The sequence below is a fragment of the Lepidochelys olivacea genome (assembly GCF_965140295.1).
Source record: "Lepidochelys olivacea isolate rLepOli2 genome assembly, chromosome: 27".
NCBI classification, from domain to species: domain Eukaryota; kingdom Metazoa; phylum Chordata; order Testudines; family Cheloniidae; genus Lepidochelys; species Lepidochelys olivacea.
Window position 1 is genome coordinate 15,633,054 of NC_140437.1, and position 23,526 is coordinate 15,656,579.

Here is a 23,526-nt window from a genome sequence, read left to right on the forward strand (position 1 = left end):
CAGTTTTCTTAATGAAAACTAATCATAAAAAGACCAAACTCAAAGGCCTGGGCAGGCCAGAGGCTGGACAGCATCAAGAGTTTATCATTTGGAGTATCTATCCACAAACACTTTGACACTGACTTGTTTTGACAGGTGAACTGGTGGCTTTAAAGAAAGTGCGATTGGACAATGAGAAGGAAGGCTTCCCCATAACGGCCATCCGCGAGATTAAAATCCTTCGGCAGTTGATCCATCGCAGCGTTGTTAACATGAAGGAAATTGTTACAGACAAACAAGATGCACTGGACTTCAAAAAGGACAAAGGTATTGCTAGCTGCATAGTGTGGTTGAACTAACAGAAATGTCTCCAGCACCTTGTTTACTATCCTGGTGTAAGGGTGGGTCTAGAAATCTGATACAGTTCTGATTTATTATAGGGTTTCTTGCTAGAGAAAACTCTAGAATTGCCTGTTGCTATGTGTCTGCATCTGGATTAAAAAAAAAAAAAAATCTACATGTATTTTATGACTGCAGATCACAGCAACAAAATCTCCACAGCCTGCTACTGATTTTGCTTCGGTACCAGATATTATCCTTTTTGTGGGTTGCCTGCAACAGAACATGCGTTTTCTGATCACTGGTACAGAATCATTACTTGGAAGTGTTCCCAAGACTCCAAGCATTCATACTAGTCCAAGTATCCAGCTTTGCGGCAGTCTTATAGCAGCATTAGCTCATGAGCTGCTAGAGGCCGAGATCAATAGTTACGCCATTTGGAAACTGGTATCAACATAATGAATTACTCTGATGCTCTAAAGAGAAGACTCCAGCGTCTTCTCCCTTGGCTGCATTGGCTCTGCAGGGTATCAGACTGTCTAAAATGGGAGGTGTGGGGGGAGTTTGTGAGCTGAGAGTGAGCTGAAGTCTGTCCTTTGTGCATCAACAACAGAATTGTTGCTTAAATCTTAATCAGTTACACCTGAGCAACCCTGTTCCTATTGAAGACTGTGGATTTTCATAGGTGTAAAAATGGGCTGCAGATCCTTTAATAATGGTGGTGCTGTACAAGGGTCCAGGTTGACTTTGCAGAACTGTCTGTTAGAAGAAATATATTTGTTCTTGTAAACTAAGCATGCTTGAGATGAATGTGATTGGGAGGCAATGAATGTGGAATGCCACGGTACCAATCTTAGAGTCCTGTCACTTTACAGAGCCGATGCACACTTAGTGCGTCCCAAGGGTAAAGTATACTTGTTTCTGTCCTGGGAGGTTTGTGAATGATCAGTCTTTAAAACTGAGTTTGCCTTTGCTGGTTTAGCTGTAGCATTTTTCCCCCAGCACTGGGCAGTCCCTTTATTATGCTGGATAACGTTGCCTGTCTCAAGAGCCAGTTAATGGTATGGAAGGTTTCCCATCCTGTCTCACTTCTAAGTTTGATGGTGCTTTTAAAAACACAGCCCTTTTAGGTTGCACTTGGAGAGTCCCTTTTTCCAGCAGATTCAAGTCCTTGATGCCATAGGTAGCTTATGGTAATGCTTCCACTCTGGCCTTTTGTCGCTTTCCATGAAAAGAAAAGTGCTGAGCTCCTGCCCTCTGGAGATCAGACCCCCTCCCCTCCTCACCCCCTGCCTCAGAAGTATGCAGCTGAGCATATAAAATCACAAGTCACCTTTTTCTAAATCTTGGCCTTTATCTTGAAGCAATTCCTCTACATAACCAAAAACATTGAAACTTTTGACTCTACTTTTCACCCCCTGTCTTAAACTTTGTTTCTGTGGCAGGTGCCTTTTACCTTGTGTTTGAATACATGGACCATGACCTCATGGGGCTGCTAGAATCCGGCCTGGTGCATTTCTCAGAGGACCATATCAAGTCTTTCATGAAACAGTTGATGGAGGGGCTGGATTATTGTCACAAAAAGAACTTCCTTCATCGAGACATTAAATGTTCCAACATCTTATTAAACAACAGGTAACTTGGTACTGGATAGGGTAGATGATGATTTCATCAAACTGGCTAATTTGAGCTGTGAGATGATAGCTCACTGATTCATTTAGATTATGGGAAAGAATACAAGGATCTTATCTGCTGTAGTGGTCCTGTCTCCTGTGTGTTTCCATCAGAAGTGATAGATATTCTAATTAAGCAATAGGTCCCCTATCTGTAATAGGAGTTTTCTTTAACCAAAGGTGAATGAGCCTAATAACCTTCTGCTTAACTTCCTGTTGGCGGCAACCTCTGCAGAAGAGACCTTTTGCTGGCAAACTTACTGCTCCTTATCTCAGTCTCTTAAGGATGGCAAACCATGTCTGGGTGCAGTTTCTGACTCCACAGCATTTCAACAAAAATGTTGCTTATTTAATACTAGTATTTAGGGGACTTGTTTGGTTATGTTAAAGGAAACATATATGCCTTTTGAATAGGAAATGGCATCCTGGAATGGATCATTCCGGGTGCATCACAAGGTTAAACCTTGCTACTGAAAACCATCTGCAACAAAATGTCATAAAGAACATTGTGGGAAGGCTGAGTTGTAATAAATAAGGTGTTTGTTCAGTGAAAGAGCCCAAAGGAGTATTCCTGCAGCTATTGCTGCTAGGTTCAAGTCTCAAAGTCCCTGGGGGAGAATATAATGGGTTTATTCCAGCACCATCTCCACTGAGTCCTTTGTTGGCATAAATAATGTGGGAAAGGAGTCTTCCTCTCTCTCAATGTCTCTGGATTTTTCTGACTGTTCCTCCCCACTTCCCATCGCCTGCAGACGCCACCCATGCTCTGCACTGTCAGAGTTTAATTCCTTAGCTGTTTAGAGGCTGGGATTGTGGTGGTGGCAGTGTATTGGATGTGAGCTCCAATGTCCCTCACTGTTGACCACCTGGAGACCAGTTTTAGGAGTGGCATAGAGGTGTCAGAATGACTTCCTATGTAGTCTTCTGCTAAAGTCGCTGGATGCAGTGGGATAGGTTACAAATTGGAGACAGTTTTCTAGGATTCTTCAGGTCGCCATCTGAACGCCAGTGAGGGCAAATTAAAACTGATAGAATCTGATCGTAACACTGCAAGTCACTGCAGCCACATGCCCATTTGTGATGGTCGTGAAATTGAATGCTTGTATGTCTATCCTTCCATAGAGCATAGGATCTGTTAAAAATCAGACAGGCATATCCAACATGAGCAGTTGCCAAACACCAGTTGTCCTTGGTCCTTTCTGTTACCTTTCTTTCTATTTCAGCAAGTGATCCCATCTGTAACTCATGCCCATAGTTGTGCTTGTGTTTTTCAGTGGGCAGATCAAACTTGCAGATTTTGGACTTGCTCGACTGTACAGCTCTGAAGAGAGGTAAGTCACTCAAAGGGGGAATTTGCTAACATATGTGAATTGAACCACTGAGTCTCCTGATGCCCCAGTACTCGGTCAGCCTGGGAAGCTAGCCGGCAGCCCCTTTATAGAGTAAATGTGTAATACTATGCCAGCTGTCTAATAGCCTTTCTTTAGACAAACCCAGCTGACTGTGCAGAAGTTTCACTTCCTTGACTGCCATGAGTCTGCTCTTCAAATTTTTGTACCATTATTTTTCACTTCCTACCTTAACTTTTCAGCAGGGTTGCTGTTAAACCTCAGCTACCTTCCAGTTTAGAGTTAGCTGCACTTCAGTGCTGGGTTAGGTGATTTGTGTATGTGGGTGTATCGGCAAGGATTTCTGAGGCTAGCCACTTAAAGAAGTGGCCTGATTTTCAGACATGTGGCCCACCTACAGCTCTCATTGACTTACAGAGGAACTGTGTGCCCCCTCCCCCACACTTCTGAAAACCAGGCTGCTCTTGTTTAACTGCCTAATTCTAGGCCCCTGTGTTTGAAAGCGAAGGCCATGGTTCTTAAAGCATTTTGGGATCCACTGACGTGAAAAGAACTGTACAAATGTAAGTCTGTCATCTTACCTTCCAGCCGTCCATACACCAATAAAGTCATTACATTATGGTATCGACCTCCAGAATTGCTGCTAGGCGAGGAGCGTTACACACCAGCCATAGACGTGTGGAGCTGTGGGTAAGTGCCTCGTTTTATTCGGTAGCATTTTGTTTGAGCTGTGAGAATCCGAAAGAGTCCAAATGTGGTTCTAAAGGTTCTGACAGAACAGCCTTGTGTAATGTGTTGTATCTGTTGGTCGTGCAATAGTAACCGTACAGGTAGGTTCCACTTGATCGCGTCTCTGCAACATTTGAGAAGTTCCGAAAACCCTTGTATCTTTTCCAGAACTATCATTAATTAAACTTTTAACACAAGGGTTCGTCTAAATGGAAACTTGGGGATGGTCTGCTAAAAATTCATAGCTGTATCTTTCCCTGTAAAGGGCTTAATTCCTGGTTATAATGACTTTCTTTTTTTGACATATGTAAGACCACTACCATTACTATACGTAGCCCACCTACTAAAGTAATGCCTCTTTCTTTTCACTTCCTTCATCCCTGGTATAGTTTCAGCCATGCTTAGTTAGCAAACTTTGGGTAAATTCCAAATCCAATGCAGTTAATATTCTGCACAAAGGACCTTTGTAGAATTTGTATATTCTCTCTCGTTGACTTCTACGTCAAACTAGCTCAGTTTACAAGTCCGAAGATTTTATTTTATTTTTTTCTAAACTGGCAAAATCTCCATGGGGTCAAAGAGATCTAGGTGGAATTTCATTCTTCTGCTACACCGGGTAAACAAAGGTGCTGCAGTCAAAACCTAGATGACAGGTTTGGTGATTATTAGACCCTGTCCAAGGATTTAGCATGGTTACAGAACATGGTTAAGTCGATTCTGTGCTACAAACTGTGACCATGCCATGTCTGTGAATCCCTGACTGAGCTGTAGTGGGGACAGGAGTAGAGAAAAGGCCTCTTTAGCAGAGTTTTCTCTCTAGCTATAACAGTTGACGTTAACCCAGTGAAATTTGTATTAGCTTTGTAAATATCTTTATGAAAAAACTTGAGGCGGAGTCTAAAATATTTTTAAACTGGATCCAAAATAAGGGTGCCTTACCACCCAAGTAACTGAAACATTTATTAAGGACTCTTAAGAGCGAGTGTGGAATATTTGAACGCGTGTCGGAAGGCCAGTGTACATTAGTATTGAAGAACAGTAGCATAAAATTTACCTAGTTAGCTTTTTACAGGGACTGAGGCATCGTTGTGTTTAGTTCTAAACCACTTGCTTAGATGTCATTACTATTTAAATTTTAACTAGTAAGCCTTGAAGTTAATGCCCCATTAAGGTGCGCAAGGGAAGTTCATTTCTCAGGTGCTCTTTGTTCATTTTGTGCAGCTTGCTGACTCAGTGCATCAATGAATTGATGACATGATGGAGGTTCTTCGGAATCAAGGAAACTTTATTTAAACAGAGAAGCTAAAGGAAGTTTAGATTTCTCAGAAGAGAGCAATATCCATACAAGATCACAAATTGGAGAACTCAGGGCTTTCCAGTGGCCTTATATAGCCACCAGAGCAATTTGATGCCTGTGAATTTAGCAAGATTTTTAAAGAATCTCAGAACTTGAGTTTCAAGAATGCAGGATCCACAGGTGGGGCCAGATTTTCCAAAGGGCTCAGCACCCAGCAGCTTTCTTTGTGATGCTTTCGGATGAATTTTCAGCTGAGCTCAGCACACGACAGGCCGAGCTCTGTTTTGTAAATCTGCTTGCTTATGTTGGCCTTTTAGTGGGAACTCAGCTCTCTTGACAATTTGGCCCCAATCTGAGAGTGCCGATCCCTTCTGAAAACTGTGACTATGAAGTCAAGTTGTTGTTCAGTGTCCAACAGAGAAAGAGTTGTTAGCCCAGGTGCCCACATCAGACCACTGCTATATTTGGCACTAATTGGTACTCCTGTCGGAAGGCTCACCACAGAGGCCGGGAATTGAATGGATAATGGAGACTGAACTCTTCCCTCCTCTATTTTTTTCCTAGCTGGAGGTATAATAGACTCAATTTATCTTTTTCAAGGCAGGTGAAATACTGTTGGCAATTTCTTATAGACTAGCCTAGCTAAGCCTTCATGATCCTGTTTACATTTCCCTTTGCCTGAGAAGAGTTAATATGTCGCAGGTGTGACATCTTAACAGGGCCACTGGCAAGTGTTGCTCCCTAAATGCATGTGATGGCTGACTCTTCGCACGCAGGTTAGTTGGTCAGCTCCAAGTTTTGAGCTCGGATGCAAATGAACCCTCAGGCAAAGCTGCTTATAGCCAGAAATGCAACACTAGTCAAATGATCGTCCCCAGTGTCTGCTGTCATGACCTGTCGGTTTTCCTCTTCCAGTTGTATCCTCGGGGAGCTGTTTACAAAGAAGCCTATTTTTCAAGCCAATCTGGAACTGGCTCAGCTTGAATTAATCAGGTAAAGCATTGTGCACGCATGTCTATGAGTAGTAGTACTGGGGAACCTGCTCATGCACTTAGTCTTCGGTGTCACAGCCGTTCTCGAACCCTAATCAGTTTGCAAAGTGAGACCAGCAATGACCGTAACTCCAGATACAAGTAGTTAGGCCTCTAGGTGTTTGTGCTTGCAAACCAGGTTGATGCCTCACTATTCATATTTACACCAATAGTGAAGTGAGGGTGTAAGTATTTGAGTGTAAAAATCACTCCTGCAAAAATAGAGATCAGCACTGAAAACTCTTGTCTGTCAAATGGTTTTAAAACCAAGGTAAGCCTCTGTCTTTCTGATACTGCTTTTACCTGAGCTTTTGTCTAATCCTCCTCAGTGTGTCCTCAGACCTGGGCTGTCTGTATGCTAAGCTGATTCAGAGAGGAAATTGTTTCACTTGGGCAGCTCTTCTTCTTCTCCTGCTGTCTGTGCTGCGCATGCTGACTGTGTTCTTGTTCCCCGGTTCTCTTGTAGCCGGCTCTGCGGGAGCCCCTGCCCAGCTGTGTGGCCAGACGTCATCAAGCTGCCCTACTTCAACACTATGAAACCGAAGAAGCAATACCGAAGGCGCCTACGGGAGGAGTTCTCTTTGTGAGTTTGATAAGAGAGGAGATGAGTGACTGTCTTTGTGGCTTTGTGACCTTCTGTAACTGCTTGCTAGTGATGGCACTGTAATGTCCACTGGCTGCCTTCTACTTTAGGTGGCACGGCAGGTGGTGGTGGGATGAAGGGACAGTTCTCCCATTTCACTGTGCCCTCCTGGGGGACTCTTTCCTGTCCCAGGAAAGCTGGAGGTGGCCTATCAACACCTCTTTGAATTTCTACCCCATGATTGTTGCTCAAGAATGAGCTGCCTTCTAACCCCACCCACAGCTCTTTGCAGCGCTCACTTTAAATCCACTGGCTAGGAAACTTTCAGGGCAGCATCAGCCTGTCAAGACTCCCTTCATGAGAACCAGGCCCAAGGGGCCAGCTATCCCAGAAAGCTGCAATTGTCTGCCTCCAAGGACAGTGGTGTGCATGGTCTCTGGAAGACCTTAATCATGTGATTTGCCTTGTGGCTTCAAATAGGAATTTAAAGTCACTAATGGCTAAAGTGACACTGAAAATATTATGAATCCAGTGTCTGTTTTTTGTGCCACAGATACTTTGGAGTGTGTTCCTTGCTTGAGCCGGTACGACTCCAACATTAATTTGGACTGAGTGGGTCTTCCCATGTCTCAAGGGGAGTGGTCAAGCCATTTTCTGAGCCCTCTCCTTTTAGAACAGCCTCTTAATTCTGACCTGGTCCCCATAATCTTCACCCAGCGTTCCTTCGGCTGCTCTTGATCTGCTGGACCACATGCTGACGCTGGACCCCAGCAAACGTTGCACGGCAGAACAGGCCTTGCAGAGCGATTTTCTTAAGGATGTGGACCTCGGCAAGATGGCTCCTCCAGAGTACGTATTGATGGGCATCACCCACTGCAGTTTGCCAAAAGTGGTGGCCTGAGCTAGGATTCCTAGGCTCTTTGCTCTGCTCTGCCCCAGCCGTGTGGCTGTGGGCAAGTCACTTTACCTTAGTGTCTCTTTTGCCTCTCCCCTCTGTAAAATGGGGATACCACTTATCTCTCACAGGGGCTGAAGTTCACTTTAGTAATGCTTGTAAAGTGCTCTGAGATCCTCTGATGGAAGATGATATAGAACAGTAAAGTATCATTAAAAACCCCCAACCTCTTTGCCAAGGAGGATTGGCTGGGCCTTTTGAGTTCGTTAATACTGCTTATTAATTGGCTAGAAGGCTTGCTGTTGAGTAGCATCACACAGCTCCACCCACAGAGCACACTGATTGTGAAACCCTGTTCCTTTGTGTCTCCGTATGCAGGGATGACGGGCTTTGAAATACCTGTGACCCCTTTAGAGCTGCCAAGGGCAGCCCCGTCATGAGACCATCACTTTGTCTCGCAATTTAGCACATCACATGAAGGGCCAGGCCCTGATGGGTTTGGGTTTAGAAATCTGCTGGAGCAGCTGGCTGTTCCCAAGCAAAACCCAAAACTATAAACATACTTGGATTGTTTGAAAGGTCTCAGCGAGGCACTGAACTCTCTTAACGCTCCAAATGAGGAATCCAGACATATGCAAGGCAGTGAAATGGGAGTCTGGGTTTTTCCTGGGCCTGTGAACTAGATTGAGGTTTTCGATTTTTTTTTTTTTTTAAGGCCAAAAGGGACTGTTACCCGCACAAAATTATCTATCACTTGCACACTCTAGAGAACCCACTTCCTACCTAGTTCCTAGGGTTCAAGGCATAACCCGGTTAATGTAGGCACCACCACCCTTTCCCAGTTCCTAGGGCTCCAGGCAAAAGGCACCTAACTTTACCCTCCGTGGGCTCTGGGCTCAGAGCAAACACTCATTCCTTGTGGACTCAGGGCTTAATCTTTTGTGAGTTTACAGGATCTTTTACCAGTGAAAGAGCCTTACACAGTAATATCCTACTTACCCTCTGTTTGTTAACAATCACCAAAACAGAATGCACACGCTACACATACAATGCTCATCACTCCCAGTAAGACAGATTAACTTTGCCTGATGGCTAGACAGGATCAGGTCATCTGGAGGACTCCAGCTTCTGCACGGTGTGGTTGGCAGAGTGTTGAGCTCTGATCTTGGGGCTGTGTCCTGGAGTTGGTTCCCAAAGAACTTTCTTTTGGACCCCAGTTTATATAGTGAAACTTGAGTCCTGCTTAGCTGTGCCTTAACTTAGCCCAATCATTTTACTAAAATTTTACTAACCAAACCTAACATACTGTAACAAAATTCTCTAACCTAATCATCCCGCCACCTTAATTAATTTACACCTAGTAAAATTAATTATGTAACAGACAGAAACAATCAATGAACAAGACAGAGATCATACAGACAAACAATAGAGAAGTGGGGACCATAATGACAAAACAATAAAGAAATGAGGATTTCACAACTATTGATAAGCGATTTCTTGACCGACAGGATGCTGTCAAACTAAGTTTTCTTTAACCATCTTAAAATCCGTTTATCTGGTTATAGTAGGTGCCATTAGGACAGGATTCCTTCCTAACAGCCTGAGATGACATTGTTTTAATGTAATTGAGATGGAATGTGAGGATGACTTCCTGCTTCTAAGCTAATGGCTGCTGCTCTTAATATGGCTGCAGACAAAGACCTTAGGTCTTATAATATGGCTACAGGAAAAGGCCTTATCCTTACAGGACCATTAGATCAGCGGTTCTCAAACTGTGGGTCATGAACCCCTTTTTAATGGGGTTATCAGGGCTGGCGTTAGACTTGCTGGGGCTCAGGGCCAAAGCCCGAACGCCACCACACGGGGCCAAAGTCTGACCCCCTACTGCCCAGGGTTGAAGTGGAAGCCCCACCGCCCAGGCTTTGGCTTTGGCTTTGGCTTTGATGCGCGCCCTCCCGCCCATTTGGGGCAGTGGGGCTTGGGTGGGTGTAGGCTTCAGTCCCCCTTCCTGGGGTCATGTAGTAATTTTTGTTGTCAGAAGGGGATCACAGTGCAATAAAGTTTGAGAACCCCTATATTAGATCATCTAATCTGAGTCTTCTGTCTGTCCCAGGCCATAGAATTTCACCCAGTTACCCTTTTATTGAGTCCTAACTAGGAGCTACGTGCCTCAAAGCTAATCTAGCCCTGACTTAATTAAGATCCCTGTACAGTTTAAGCGGTGTGAGCACAGTAATGTCTCCTTCATCACTGTAGGACACAAACCCCTCCTTGTTTGGTAATGTTGCTGCCATCAGAACAATGTCTCAGTGATCCCTTTGTGTTACTGAGAACTTCCCCAGCCCATGCAAGGTTTAACTCAGGACTTCTCATCGCTTTTCCTATGTTTCTTCTCTCATCAAGTTTTGTCCTCTTCCAGCCTCCCTCACTGGCAGGATTGCCATGAGCTGTGGAGCAAGAAACGCCGACGACAGCGGCAAAGTGGGATAACAGTGGAGGAGCCTCCGTCGTCTAAAGTTTCTCGGAAAGAAACTACCTCTGTAACGAGCACAGACGCTGTGAAGAACAGCAGCAGCCCGGCACACCCACAGCCTGTCCAGCTCAAGATAGAGCCTGGTGCTGGAGATGCAATAGGTCAGTTTGATGTTGTCACAACAGTTTCCTGTGTCTATTCCAGTGGGAACTTTGTCAGTTGCAAATGTTTCCAGCCGGTCTCTGAAGGCTCCTGGTGGAATTTATAATCAGCTGGAGTATACTTTACATAGAGAGGAAATGAGCGCCTAGTACATACAATTATACACCCTCTGCTCCTTTGCATGTATTCCTATATGACAACAAACATGAAAGAGAATCTTGTGAGTCACTTAAGACCAGCAAAGTATCTGAGAATATACTGAAGGAAACAATCGTGCACTGGCAGGCGGATGGACTGGATGACCTAAGAATTCTATTCTGTAACTGTTTTTGACCTAATTGTGTGTTGCATTATAATGACTAACTTTCAGAGTAGGAGGAGCTGGGAATATCTTGTAGGCAAAGTCCAAATTCTCTGCTGGGATCAATGGATTTTTGCCCATTAATCATTGTAGTAAATATTATGCCTGGTAGTAAACATTTGCAGGATCAGGACCTTACACTATCTATTCATGCTGGTGTCTAAATATTAAGTAAACGCAAGGGAGCCATATTGACTCCTGGAAATAGACATATGCAACGTTTTCTAAACAAATCTGTTGTCTGTATTATGGAAGCACCAAGGAACCTCAGTCAGGTCAGGACCCCTTTGTTCTAGGTGCTGTACAGACAAAGGACAAAGAAGACAGTCCATGCCCCAGTGAGATTGTGCGTTGGGATGCAGCATGCGGCTGAAAGAAGACGAATGGGGTTGGGTGAATGAGGGAACAATAAAACATGCCGAGTGACGTGGAAAATCAGAAATCCCAGCTTGCTATTTGCCTGACAAGTAACGGAAGCTTGTTTTCAAGCTTCTGACGGTTTTGCAAAAAAGAACAAAGTATAAAATAAAATACCCCGGCTAATTTCTTACTGGTTATCTGACAGTGTACTCACAGCTTGGTGATTCAGCAACAAATGGCGCTTTCCTCTGAGTCGGCCGCTGAGTCAGATGCTGTGCTCCAGCTTGGTGCAAAGGGAGGCTGTGCCCTTGGTGGTGTCATATTTCAGATGAGACTTTGACACATGCTTAACAGGGCCCAGTCCCACATGCTCTCTGACCAGATTCCAGCGTGAGAAATTACATTTTTCCCAGTACAATTTCCCCTCCCATTTTGATTGGATGCCTACGCTGCTGCACTTTCTGCCCCAGATTGTCATGTGTGCTGTTAAACAGCTGCTGCATTCCAACCCACAAGGACCTGCTTTTCAGGGCTGAAGGAAGCACTTCTGGTCTGCAAAGCACTCTGGGGAATTCTGGTTGGAAAGTGCTAGGTGAATGTAAAATATTAACCACACAAAGGGGGATAAAAATCAGCCAAAACAGCCAAACGCTAAGTGCCCAAACCGAGGAGATCGTCAGGAGGTACTTGAGCAAACTTTAACATGGAATTCCTTTCCTAAAACTCCCTCCTTGCTTTTGAAAGGTTGGGGGGTGGGTTTTCTGCTCTGCTTTTCCAAAGGAATGGTTCTGCACTTATGTGCTATGCCTCTCCTGAACCGCTTTCTGTGACGCTTCTTGTATTCTCTGCAGGCCTTGGAGACATCACGCAGCAGCTGAATCAAAGCGAACTGGCTGTTTTACTGAACTTGCTGCAGAGCCAGACGGATCTCAGTGTCCCACAGATGGCCCAGCTGTTAAACGTACATTCTAACCCAGAGATGCAGCAGCAGCTGGAAGCTCTCAACCAGTCCATCAGTGCTCTGACAGAAGTCACAACTCAGCAGCAGGACTCTCAGAAAGTGGCCCTGGAGGAAGCCATAGAAGAAGAGCCAACCACAGAGGTCCAGCCGCCAGAGGAGCAGACAACCCCAGAAGCGGCTAGCACTCAGGGAGATATGCAGAACATGCTGGCTGTTCTTCTGAGTCAGCTGATGAAGACCCAGGAACCTGCTGTAAACCTGGAGGAAAGCAACGGGGAAAAGAGCAGTGAGCAACGTGGGCCAAGGAAAACTCCTACCACGCATCAGGAGGAAAGCACAGGTAAATAATCGTGACTGTTGCTTGTGGACCTTGGGTGCCATTCACCCTTCTGAGGAATCTTAAGCATTCCATAAAAGTGCATCTAGTTTATAACTGTGACCGTGGGGAGCCAGGCCTCTTGTGCATTGTAAAGAGGGTGATTTACGAAGGGATGAAAAGAAGCATGGTGCCAGGCTTACACCAGCTTTGGTAGTGTGTCAGACTGCAGGACTCTCTGTGGGAGGTGACTGGCCACTCACTCAAGTCGCTTTATTTGAGACTGGGTGCAGCAGAATCTCATAAATAGGCTTGAGCAGCTAGGGCAGATGGTTAAAACTTCCTGAGTAGCCAAGCACACCACAGATATTTCAAAAATTGGTCAGGCCACCTCACTTCTCCAGAGCACTTAAAATCCTTCAACAGGGTGGGGAATGGGCAGTGAAGTCTGAAAAGATTCCTCTTGTAGAAGACAAACCCGATGAGTTCTTTTTTGGTATGATCCAGTGCCCAGTGGCTGATTAACATTGGCCAGTGATACTGTGCTAATAAATTCATGTTGCATTTATACACATGCAGGCAGGTTTTGCACGGGGTATCAGAGCCGCACAGTGACTAATTCCTCTTAACATCGTAGTGGTCTTTCTCACACATGCAAAAATATATATAGAAAAGACTGAAGTGTGTTGGGGATGGGATTGGCAGGGAATGCAGCAGCAGTTCTGTAAGGAAAAAGCTGGCACACCTGGCTTCGCTACGCCTGGTTTTAGACCGTTCTAATGCTGTCTCTCATTTTCATGAGTCCTAAAATTCAACAGACTTGAACAAAATTGAGCTGAGTGCTCATTCCTAAGATAGTGAGAGAGGGAGAGGTTTGTTTCTAAAAGATTTTGCTTGTGCCAGTGGAATCTTGGATTTCCTTTCCAGAGGTGAGTTTAAATGTGCATTCATATTTTCCATTAGTGCCAACAGAGCGACACAGGATGATAGGAGAAGCAGATTATAGAAGCTTCTGCTGCATATGAATTACAACTTATTTCTCCGGAGAACCGCTTTCAACCTTATTCACAGCTCCTCTCTGCAATACAGTTGAAGACCTTGCTTTTCAGTAATAGCAATCACTCCATCCAAATGCACACACCCATCAGAATTTAGTCATGATCATACTTTTGCCCCAGTACTGAAATATAATTATTGTAGAACAGGTTCAAGTACAGTGCAACATCTTGTATTATTATTAACTATTTGAAAAATGGGCAGTGGCCCAAAAGAGTCTTGCTTGTCCTCTGGATTCTAACACAACCTAGTTTTAAAGAGCAATTAATAGAAAAGTAAACTTAAAAATATTACAGGGAAGTGTGTGCTTTATGTTCTGACCAAATCTGATCTGCTTGAGGTCAAAAGATGATTTTCTTAATTACCATTGTTGCAAATTCCACCAAGGCTCTGGCTCTCAGGCTATGTCCTTGCTGCATCTTATAACATCATCAGTAATAACAAGAATCATTATCCATTCAGCTGATCGTGTTGTTGACAGTGAGCTCACGTTGAATCACATTCTTACGGCTGCACTGGCTCTGCAAGCCTAACAAGAGCCAGGACTGTTTTTTTCAGTAAAGCCAGCACACTGCCACAAAGACACCTAGGGAAGCAGATATGTCCAATAGGAAATTGCCTTCTTTCTGTTTTTGTTTTTTTTTTAAATGCATAGTCACTTTTCTGTCTGTGACTGCACTTTAACTGGGAATGGGATGGAACCCTTCACTGTTGTGATGTAAGAAAGCAGAACGCTTTGTTCTTACCACTGACTCAGTAGCAGGAGTAAATAGGCACCAGTGACAGAGTTGTGACCATGACAATGTGCAGAAAATATTTTGGTCTCATAAGGGGAGATCCTTTTGAAACAAACATCCTCATTCGTTCAAATCTGGGCAAAACAGAGCACAAAAGAAACTGATTGTCCTTTTGTAACTGGCAATCTGTAAATCATGTGAAAACATTTTTATACTTCTAAGTGTTTTATATATATTTTTTTAAGACTGTCCTTGTGCAAATTTATTTCTTAAGCTGCTATAAAACAAACCAAGTAAAAAATATAATTCTTGTCACAAGCTTCCTAAGTAGTGAAGAAGGGAAATTACGTTTTACTCTAAGGCTCGGATCTTGGTCAAAACTTGATCTTGATTTTTACACGGTGGGTCCATGCTTCATCAGTAAAATTGCATACAGTTAGCCCCGAGATACAGCTGCCAGTAAGTGTATTAATAGAGCATTGACGCCTTATGTCCTTTTGCAGCAGCAAGAGGTAGCGCTTTCAAGGCGCACACTCTGTCATGTGATTCGCATCTGTCTTTCTCTCCCTCGCTGCGTTAGTCTTTGATCTAGAAGTAGGAATTGTATTCACAGGTACCCGTGTGTTAGGGCAGCAGTGTTTGATGAACCAAGAATGTGGGGAGGTGGGGGAGTAAGAGCAGGGGAAAATGTTAATGAACTGTACACTTGTCTTTCAAGGATTACCAGCTTTAAAAACTCCGCCTCTTTCTCTGTCCATCCCAGAAAGCAGGCTGTCTCCAGTGGTGGGCTGTTTGTTTTCTGTAAATGTATTGATATCTGCTAACATGTGATTTAAGATGTTGTTTAAAAGAAGTAACCCTTCCACAGCATGTCCTCCTCGCATTCTCCCACCAGAGAAGAGACCCCCTGAGCCCCCTGGACCACCACCGCCTCCACCTCCTCTGTCTGAAGGAGATCTCTCCAGTGCAGCACAGGAGTTGAACCCAGCTGTGACGGCTGCTCTGCTGCAGCTTTTTTCTCAGCAAGAGGCGGAGCCGCTAAGCCACTCGACGCAGGATCACCAAGCCTTGAGATCTGCGGATTACGTCAGATCACAGTCGTCCAGGACTTACGGCACTGAGGAGTCGGAGGGGGGATTCAGTGCTGACGAGCGGAATGCTGGCCAAACTTTAACAGAACCCTCTGCCCAGACTCTGGGGAAAAGCAGGACCTTTTTGGGCTCTGTGAGCCACCATGGGGAGGCGAGCAATTACCAGGGCACAGGATCTGTCCAGTTTCCAGGGGACCAGGACCTCCGTTTCACCAGAGTCCCCATAGCGTTACATTCGGTTATTGGGCAGTCCTTTGTAAAAGCTGAGGGGAGCAACAACACACTGGCACACCCAGAGGCCAAAATTCAAAACTACAGCGAGCTGGGGCCAGGGACTGCTGGCTCCAGCGGGACAGGAACAGGTCACAACTGGGGCATTTATGGGAAGGCCTATCGTGGGCCTAGTAGAGTGCCTCCAAGAGGGGGAAGGGGCAGAGGGGTTCCTTATTAAGAGACTTGAGTTTTGTGATGATCTCCTTCCCTCCCTTGCCTCTCAACCTTTAGTGAAATGAATTATTATTATTATTTTATTATTTTTTTTTTTTTTTGCCAGAGCGAGGTATTGTCTACATTTCGGCTACTGCAAAGCTCTATGTTGTATTCCTTGCTCGCTAGGCTGCTAGCCGGTGCCCTCCAAAATACTGTAAGAATCCTAACTGGGCATTTTGCTAGCCAAACTTCTCACCTGGTTAGTTGGTTTCTGCCTTAGTCTGCAGATGGTGGGGAATCGTTTGGAAAAGGAGAAAAAAATGGAAAAAGGAAATAAAAATGTTTTACTTGCCTGGCACTCGGGCTTCTCAGAAAGAGAACCATCTTGGTGTTCAGGTAGGACTCGGAGAGGGTCCGTTTCCCAAGGCAATTTTTTGTCCCCAGTCTTTTTATTTAAAGTATTCATGGAATGGTGCCTAGATCACCTATACTGGATTTGGAGAACCAGGATATGGCACTGGTTTGTATTACAAATTTTTATTTAGCGTCCCTTCTTTCCACTAGGTTGCTGGACACCCCCTCACCCTCTTTCTTTTCAGGTCAGATCGTCTCTCAAAGTTTTACACTTGGGAGATCACAAGCTCAGTCTCGCTCCCTCCCAGATCCTAGATGGTGTGTTTTGATGGCAGCCTTAGTGCACTGGCTTTTGAAAGGGCTCTTTGGGTTTTTTTTTTTAATTATTATTATTATTCCTCCATACATTTGCAGTGGAAATGGTCTTTTTAGAAACTCAAGAGCCTAAGAGAACTCCTGACTTTAAAACAACAGCAAGAAAAAAACCTTTGTAATACTTAAAATCTAAAACATTTTAAGATTTAAAGCAGAAATTTTCTGGCAGGGAAACTTTGCCAGCTGGGAGTGTCTTTTGTAAATGTCAGTCATGCTCTCAGGGCTGGTGGTGTGTGTGTCTGCTGTTTTAAATCAGGCTGACAGCGTTTGCGTACTTCGAGGGTTAATGTATCATTTCTGTATACATATATATTTTTGGTGTGGTCAAGAAAGTATTTACAATGGATTTTCTTCTCCTGCAGAACATTGCAATGGTGTCCACTTCAGTAAGGCTTCAAAACAAAAAACAAAAACAAATTAATAAAACAAGAATACACATTTTGGGGATTTTTCTTCCAAGTGGGCTTTTCTGAAGGAAAACGTACATCTATTCTTTTAATTTTTAAAATGACAGCGTTGATGTGTAAAATGGATCAGAAACTTTATGGCCGTGAGACCTTCTGATCATTGCAAAAGGATTTATTTTCTTGTTTTTTTTTTTTTAAAAATAAAAGCCACGCCCTACCCCCAGCAGGTGGTGCATCGTGACCTACAGGGCAAAAATCTGCCTTATTAACACAGACAAGTGACTGTAGGGAAAAGCTTTCCAGAGGCAGGTGGAAGAAGGAGAGAGAATATATATTATCCTGTAATATATACGAGTCCATTTGTATGACTAAAATAGCAAATCCTTATATTGTCAATTCAGCAAAGACTAGTAACACACTTTGCAAAATTCCAAGTGTAAATTTGTGGATTTTTTTTCAATTGCCAGTTAATGCCTAATGTGCAAAAATAGTACTGTAAAAATGCAGAGTGCACTAAATAAAACAGAATAACCTCTCCAGACATTTTATTTAAATATATATATATATATTTTTCTTTTCAACATGCAGCTGTCAGACATTCTGGCACATTTTTAGTTGTCCTGCTCTTCCTCCCAAGCCTGTTTGAATTTTGGAAGGAGAATTGTGTTACAGTCCTGAGTCTGTGCAGGAAGCAGATGCATCCTTTTCTTTCTTTAATTTTTTATTTCCTTTCCACTTTTGTTACCAGTTTTCATCCACGGATTTGTCCGCCTCCCCAAAACTAGTGTTCGTTAGGGGAAAACAAAAATCTACTTGAATTCTTCTGATGTGGCCCCATCTATGTGCTATTCGCTTTCTAACAGAACTGAATTCCAGGAGTTCTAGTCAAGAACCTCAGTCTTGTGAGCTGCTCCATGAGACCAGGCCTGTATTGACTTTAGTTGAGCTCCTCGGTCTGTCTGGGTGGAGCAACTCTCAAGATGCGAGGGCACTATCTGTCTTGGCTTTTGTAGTAAAACTTGGCTCTGAAAAGAAGCAATGCTGTGAACCCTGACTTGTCCTGCCAGCTTCCCCATAAGCGTGAATAAAGAGAACAGCCGTTCATGCTGTTTCTATACACGTATTTGTGTCACAAACCATCAAATGCTATTACATTGATTTTGTTTCTTTGATTGCATCATTCAATAATAAATTATGCAGGATGCCCTAAAACCATGCTGGGGATCCCAAAGGCAGTGGTAATGTGAAAGTGGATTTTCATTCCCCTTTCAAGTCTGAATCTAAAAACAAGACAAAATCTGAATTTTTTGTTTGTTTGATTTTAAGTTTAAACACCCTCCCGCCCCCCCTATGCACCTGATATTCAACCTGATCCAGCACCCATCTATTTCAGTGAGCATTGGGTCATGCCTTTGAATACCAGGGGATCTTGGCGGGAGGGGAAATGGTATTTGCTGTTCATCTGTTATCCCTTTAAACATGCTGAGCAAAGTTGGACAGAATTAAATCTCTCCTAGTTAGAATGAGAGTGGGGGGGAAAGTTCCTGAGCTCCATCCAAAATGCGTTTACTTAAGTGCACCATGAAGACATTAATTCCATTGCACAGGTGACTCTAGGACAGATGAGAGAAAGTGGCTCAATTTCTGATGAAGGGAGCTGTAGATCGAAGGGGCACAAACTTCTACTTTGTATTTGTGATCCTGGGCAAGGAGGGTGGTGGAAGCGTTTGTTTACTCCCTTTCGTTAGCCATATCTGAATTTATCCTGAGGGACTCTGTACGTAGAAGACTAAAGGATTTTACAAAGAAAAAACAAACTGTCTGTGATTATAAGCTGGTGGTACAGGTTACAGGGAACTCATTAGATGATTATTCACCCCTCTTTTTTTTTTTTCTTAATGTTAGATCATCTTTGGGTTTAACACCAATGTCTAAAAGCTGTAGCCACTGTGTTCCCCAGCAGAGAAGTGTCTGATACCAACACCTTCTTGTACCTCTCCTGAGTTTTGTTTTGAGACTGAGCGCGCCTTTTTTTGGTTGTACCTTTGTCTCTGTACAGATATTTTGTAATATATTAATTTTTTTTTCAGTTTATAAAAATGGAAAGTGGAGATTGGAAAATTAAATATTTCCTGTTACTGTATTATCTTTTGCTCCATTGCATTGAGTTATTACGCTCCTCATTGTAGTCTTTAAAGCACATATGGTAACTTTTGCCTTTAAAGGATTCTCTTTTCCCACTTCTCCATTCCCAACTGTAGCTTGATCCTGAATGGCCAGATATACCGGTAAGTGGGTCTTACCTTAATGCTGGTTGGTGTGGGTGAATAGGATTTGCCATAATGCACCAACACATAGTCCCAGCCTCTTAGATGCATTGTTGAAATACCATTGTCCATTCATAAGGCCCAGGTTGTGGAGAGAATCCTTTTCAATTGAGTCAATACCAGAGCCCCAGGAGTCTGTCTCCATCCTTCCCTGAATCTCCTTGACTGTCGCTCAGAACTGTGGCTTTGAAGTGTTTAAGTTACCTGTGCTCTTCTAATGCTTACTCTGGTTAGGTCTGTGGAGGACAGGCTCTGGACACTGGGGCATTTCGTTTATTTGGGCAACACTTAAATCTTAGGTTTGTACAGGTGAAGGGAAAAATAAGGGGAGGACAAATTTGGGAAAACACAGTGAATGGAAGGAGGGGAAGCAGTGGTGAAATAGAAGCCAAGCCAGGTCTGAGTTGGAGGAGGAAAGACCATTAGGTGTATTGAGAGAAAATTATTATAATGCCACTGGGTGTGTATCGTGCACACCCAACTAGTGAACATGCCAAACCAGAACAGACTTCCTGGGCCAAGAGGTTTATGAACAAAGGGAACAGTCCATTCCAAAAGAGCTGCAGGAGAGCAGACAGGTGTGCAGTCTGGGTTACCGGCATGTATTCCAGAACAGGTCTGCCTCCTGAAGCATCTGAGGGGAAGGGGATGGGATTTGTTGCATGTTGCTGGGAAAAACCTTTCCCAAGGTTTAAAAAAAAAGGGGGGGGGCATGAAGACACAGTGAAGGAGCAAACCCAAGAAGCTGACAGAAGCCAGGTTGGGTCTGACTAGGCAGGAGGTGATACGTAAAGAGGAGCTGAGGCCAGTGCAAGAATTTCAGAAGGTGGGGAGACATGGTTGGGCCATGAAGAAAGGATGGTGGCATCAGCAAGCTGGAGGGAGAAGGAGAGAACCAGAGCATGGGCTAATTCGGTGTGGGGATCATGGTCTGGAGACCTAGATGAGAAAGCAGCAACAAGAATTGGAAAGGGCCTAAAAAGGGAGAACGAGGAAGGAGAGATGAAGGTGGGCGGGCTGGCTGGTGGTAGGGCTGAGAGGAGAACAGGGAGCAGAGGGTGGAAGGAAACGCAGGGATCTAAAATTAGAGCCTGGCAAAGAGCTGCTGGGACTCAGTAACAAGTGAAAGGGGTGGGAGTTACTGCAACAAGGGGAGAAAGGGGATGGAGGGAGAGGAGGCAAACCTGGCTCCTATTCCTCCCCTCCTGTGGGTGTGGCCTGAGCAACCCTCTCACCTCCCTGGGAGTGCCAGACTCTGTGTGTGTCTACACTGCATGTGTTCTTAACTCAGGTTAAAATAGCAGGGAGGACATAGCAACTCAGCTTTTAACGTGGGTTAGCAGATAAGCTGCTGTATAGGCTTTAACTTGAGCTGCTAACCTGAGTGACGAGCCACGTTGTGTCCTCACTGCTATTGTAACCTGAGTTAAGAACACACTTTTTGCATTGAAGATGCAGCCTTCGTCAGATTTCCCAAAGATCTCAGCTGCCATCACAGCCTTTCACTAAAAGGCTGATTTGCCTGAGATCAGCACAGTGCCAGTCTCTTAGGGTTGAGCGTGGCCCTTGCCTAGTAGGGAGACTTGTACCATTTGTTCCTAGTGTGTGCGTGGGGGTGCCGTCCTTACTGCTATCCACCTGTCCCATCCCCTCTTATGTACAAAATTGCCCTTTCCACGTGGCATGCTTCGGAAGGCAACTTTTGCTCTGCCCCCAACACCAGAACTGTGAGCCAAAGCATGCTGGGTATTGACTCATGCAAATCAAGCCATAGCATAGCTCTCCCCTACCCTGCTCCAAGCAGCTGCTAAAACCAGAGGATTCCCTTAGCTCTCTGCGATTTGTGTGCTCCACCCCTATGGAGAGCCAAGGCACAGCCGTACAAGCCTGGCCTCTAAAGCTGGGGAAAGCCACCAGACCCATGTCAGAATTGTAACATTTGGCTCATTCCTCCAGGGTGAATTTGTCCTTGATGGGTGTGTCTAGCCTGAGACTCTCTTGACTGGGACAGGTGATTTCCCTGTTAGACCGTTCTGTAGGGCCAAATCCTGCCCTGGCAGAGGTGGGGTAGAATCCGAGAAGGGAAACTGGGTTGCTGTGTGCTCAGATCTGCCTGGGTCCAGTTCCAGTCTATCCAGGTGCTTAGATGGTCCTCACCGCACCGATGCCTGAGCGCCTTCCTGAGCTAGAGGTCTGCTCACCCATCCTGCTAGATGGGCATCTCTCAGGCATTCTCTGTCCTGCTGGCAGGGTGCCAGCAGTGATGGATCATCAGGGCGTTTCCATCAGGAGCGTGCAGATCATCTAGTCCTCGCTGGACTTTAGAGTCCCTAATCCTAGATCTGGCCTGTTCTCTCCTGGCAGAGGCCTGGGTTGGTGTCCCCCCTGCCTCTGACGCTATTAAAAGAGATCAGTTTGTAGTGGGCGGGTGCCGGGGAAAGAGGCAGCACCAGGGATTCATGCTCTGCTGTGCGCTTGGAAGCAGTGGCAAAACTTAGGGATCTGACCCTGTTGTGGTGACTTATTAGCAGGGCAGCTGGCCTGCTGCGTTGACTCCTCTGCCCTTCTGAGCCATCCCCAGGGCCACATGGGGGCCTAGTCTGCAGGGTGTTGGCCAATCATGGCAGTGGGGAGACTTTACACATTAAAAAGCGGCCCTTTGCCCATCATGGAGGGGAGGCCCCTCCTCACCACGTGGGCTGGTCTTTCACCACTGTGGCCCTTAGGAGATCCCTCCCTTGGGTTTAGGCCGCGCTGTTGGAGTTGCGTGCAAGCAATTCCAGCTCGGTTTGCAGAAGAGCATAGGGAATGGAAGGATTAGTTCTGCCTGAGCTCCTGCGTTTAGTCGCTGCATCTTCAGAGCAGGGCAGGCAGAGCAGGTTCTCCTCGGAAACCAGATTAAATATAAAGCTTTGAGAGGGGAGGTTTAGAAACAAAAGCATCTTATTTAACACCTCCGCTCCCAAGAGAAGCCTCAGCATCACAGCATGGCTTGGTGTGTCCCCACTGCAGGCTGTGGGAAAGCGTGTAGGCAGAGATGGGTCCAGCAGGGCAAGTTAAGGACTCCAGGACAAAACTGAGCCTACAGGCCAAGCAAGAGAGAATCAAAACTAAGGTGATGTGATACCAGTTTGCTACCCAGGCTCCCCTCCCTTGGGCCTGTCTCCTGCATTTGCAGAGGGGCAGATGAGATGATCTCAGTGGGTCTCATCTACCTATTGTGATGCTAGCTCTCGTCCCCTAGAGAAAGGGGGAGTTGGTAGAGCCCCGAAAAAGGATTACTGTGCATGTGTTGTGAATCTAATTGTTACAGCAGCTGCCATGACCATGAATGAGCCCAGGGGAAGGGAAGAGGTGATGAACTAGATCAAACTGGATTTAGCACATTTTTATCTTCAAATCGAAGTGACAGTCCGCAACCATGAATACATTGAATGGTTTTGCCCAGAACCCTATGGCAATTGCCATGTTATCTTTGGCTGGATGCCCTTGCCAGCATAGGCGCAGAGAGCAGCGGGTGAAGAGTTAACTCTAGCTGTTTCCCGTGCCCCCACACCTGCTCAGATATAAACGGAGGGAGTAATAAAGCAGGAGCCCTCGTTAAGGATAATCGGGATTTAAGTGCTTCCACCAGGGAGCCTTAAAAATTGAGCTTACTGGGATGCAATGTAGAGGTTAGCCGGCAGATCGGTCAGCCTAGACCCTTAGAGACTGGTGTGTCTCATTGCCTGATTGAGGACTCCTTTGCTTCCCTGTTTCTGCAAAACTCTTGGTAGCTGTAAAAACCAGCTGAATTATAAGTCTATGTGAGGGAAGTTCTATCTGAAAGACATTTATTGTTGGACAGCCTTGGCAGGTTCCCAGCAGCATGCATTCGCTTAGCACAAATTGCTTGTTACCTGGCCATGGGACACCACGGAAAGGATCTGCATTGCCATCCATCACCCCCGATGTGACTGCCTCAGACTTGATTGATGTCCCCACTGAATGAGTCTGGCAGAGAGCTGCTAAGTATGAAGAATTAAATGGCGTTTTGATACCATGTTTTAAAGGTTGAGATCAGGAAGATGCAGTTGGGCATCTTCAGTTCAGCCCTGCTTTGTTTGCTGTTGGACGTTGAAAAGGTTTTTGGATGTAGCTGAAACCCTAATCCTACCTGTGGCCCAGCTATTCTGCCTTGCACATCAAGAGTAAAATTACGAACACAAGGCTTGAGGCTGTACTCCTTACTCAAGCAGAATT

The 23,526-nt window shown here is 45.0% G+C and overlaps 1 protein-coding gene across 3 annotated transcripts in view; it reads left to right on the forward strand.

The window, feature by feature from the left end:
* CDK12 (cyclin dependent kinase 12) overlaps window positions 1-23,526 on the forward strand; it is a 72,610-nt gene that overhangs the window by 18,378 nt on the left and 30,706 nt on the right. Inside the window, exons 5-14 of one of the 3 annotated variants that reach the window (XM_084616097.1) lie at window positions 136-306; window positions 1,764-1,953; window positions 3,266-3,322; window positions 3,929-4,030; window positions 6,282-6,359; window positions 6,864-6,980; window positions 7,698-7,829; window positions 10,295-10,509; window positions 12,083-12,532; window positions 15,170-19,083. In XM_084616097.1, the coding sequence (XP_084472223.1) occupies window positions 136-306; window positions 1,764-1,953; window positions 3,266-3,322; window positions 3,929-4,030; window positions 6,282-6,359; window positions 6,864-6,980; window positions 7,698-7,829; window positions 10,295-10,509; window positions 12,083-12,532; window positions 15,170-15,843 (2,186 nt within the window). In that variant the 3' untranslated portion in view covers window positions 15,844-19,083. Of the gene's footprint in view, window positions 1-135; window positions 307-1,763; window positions 1,954-3,265; window positions 3,323-3,928; window positions 4,031-6,281; window positions 6,360-6,863; window positions 6,981-7,697; window positions 7,830-10,294; window positions 10,510-12,082; window positions 12,533-15,169; window positions 19,084-23,526 lie in introns of those variants that run through there. The other 2 variants (XM_084616098.1, XR_014709797.1) reach the window with 2 other exon arrangements.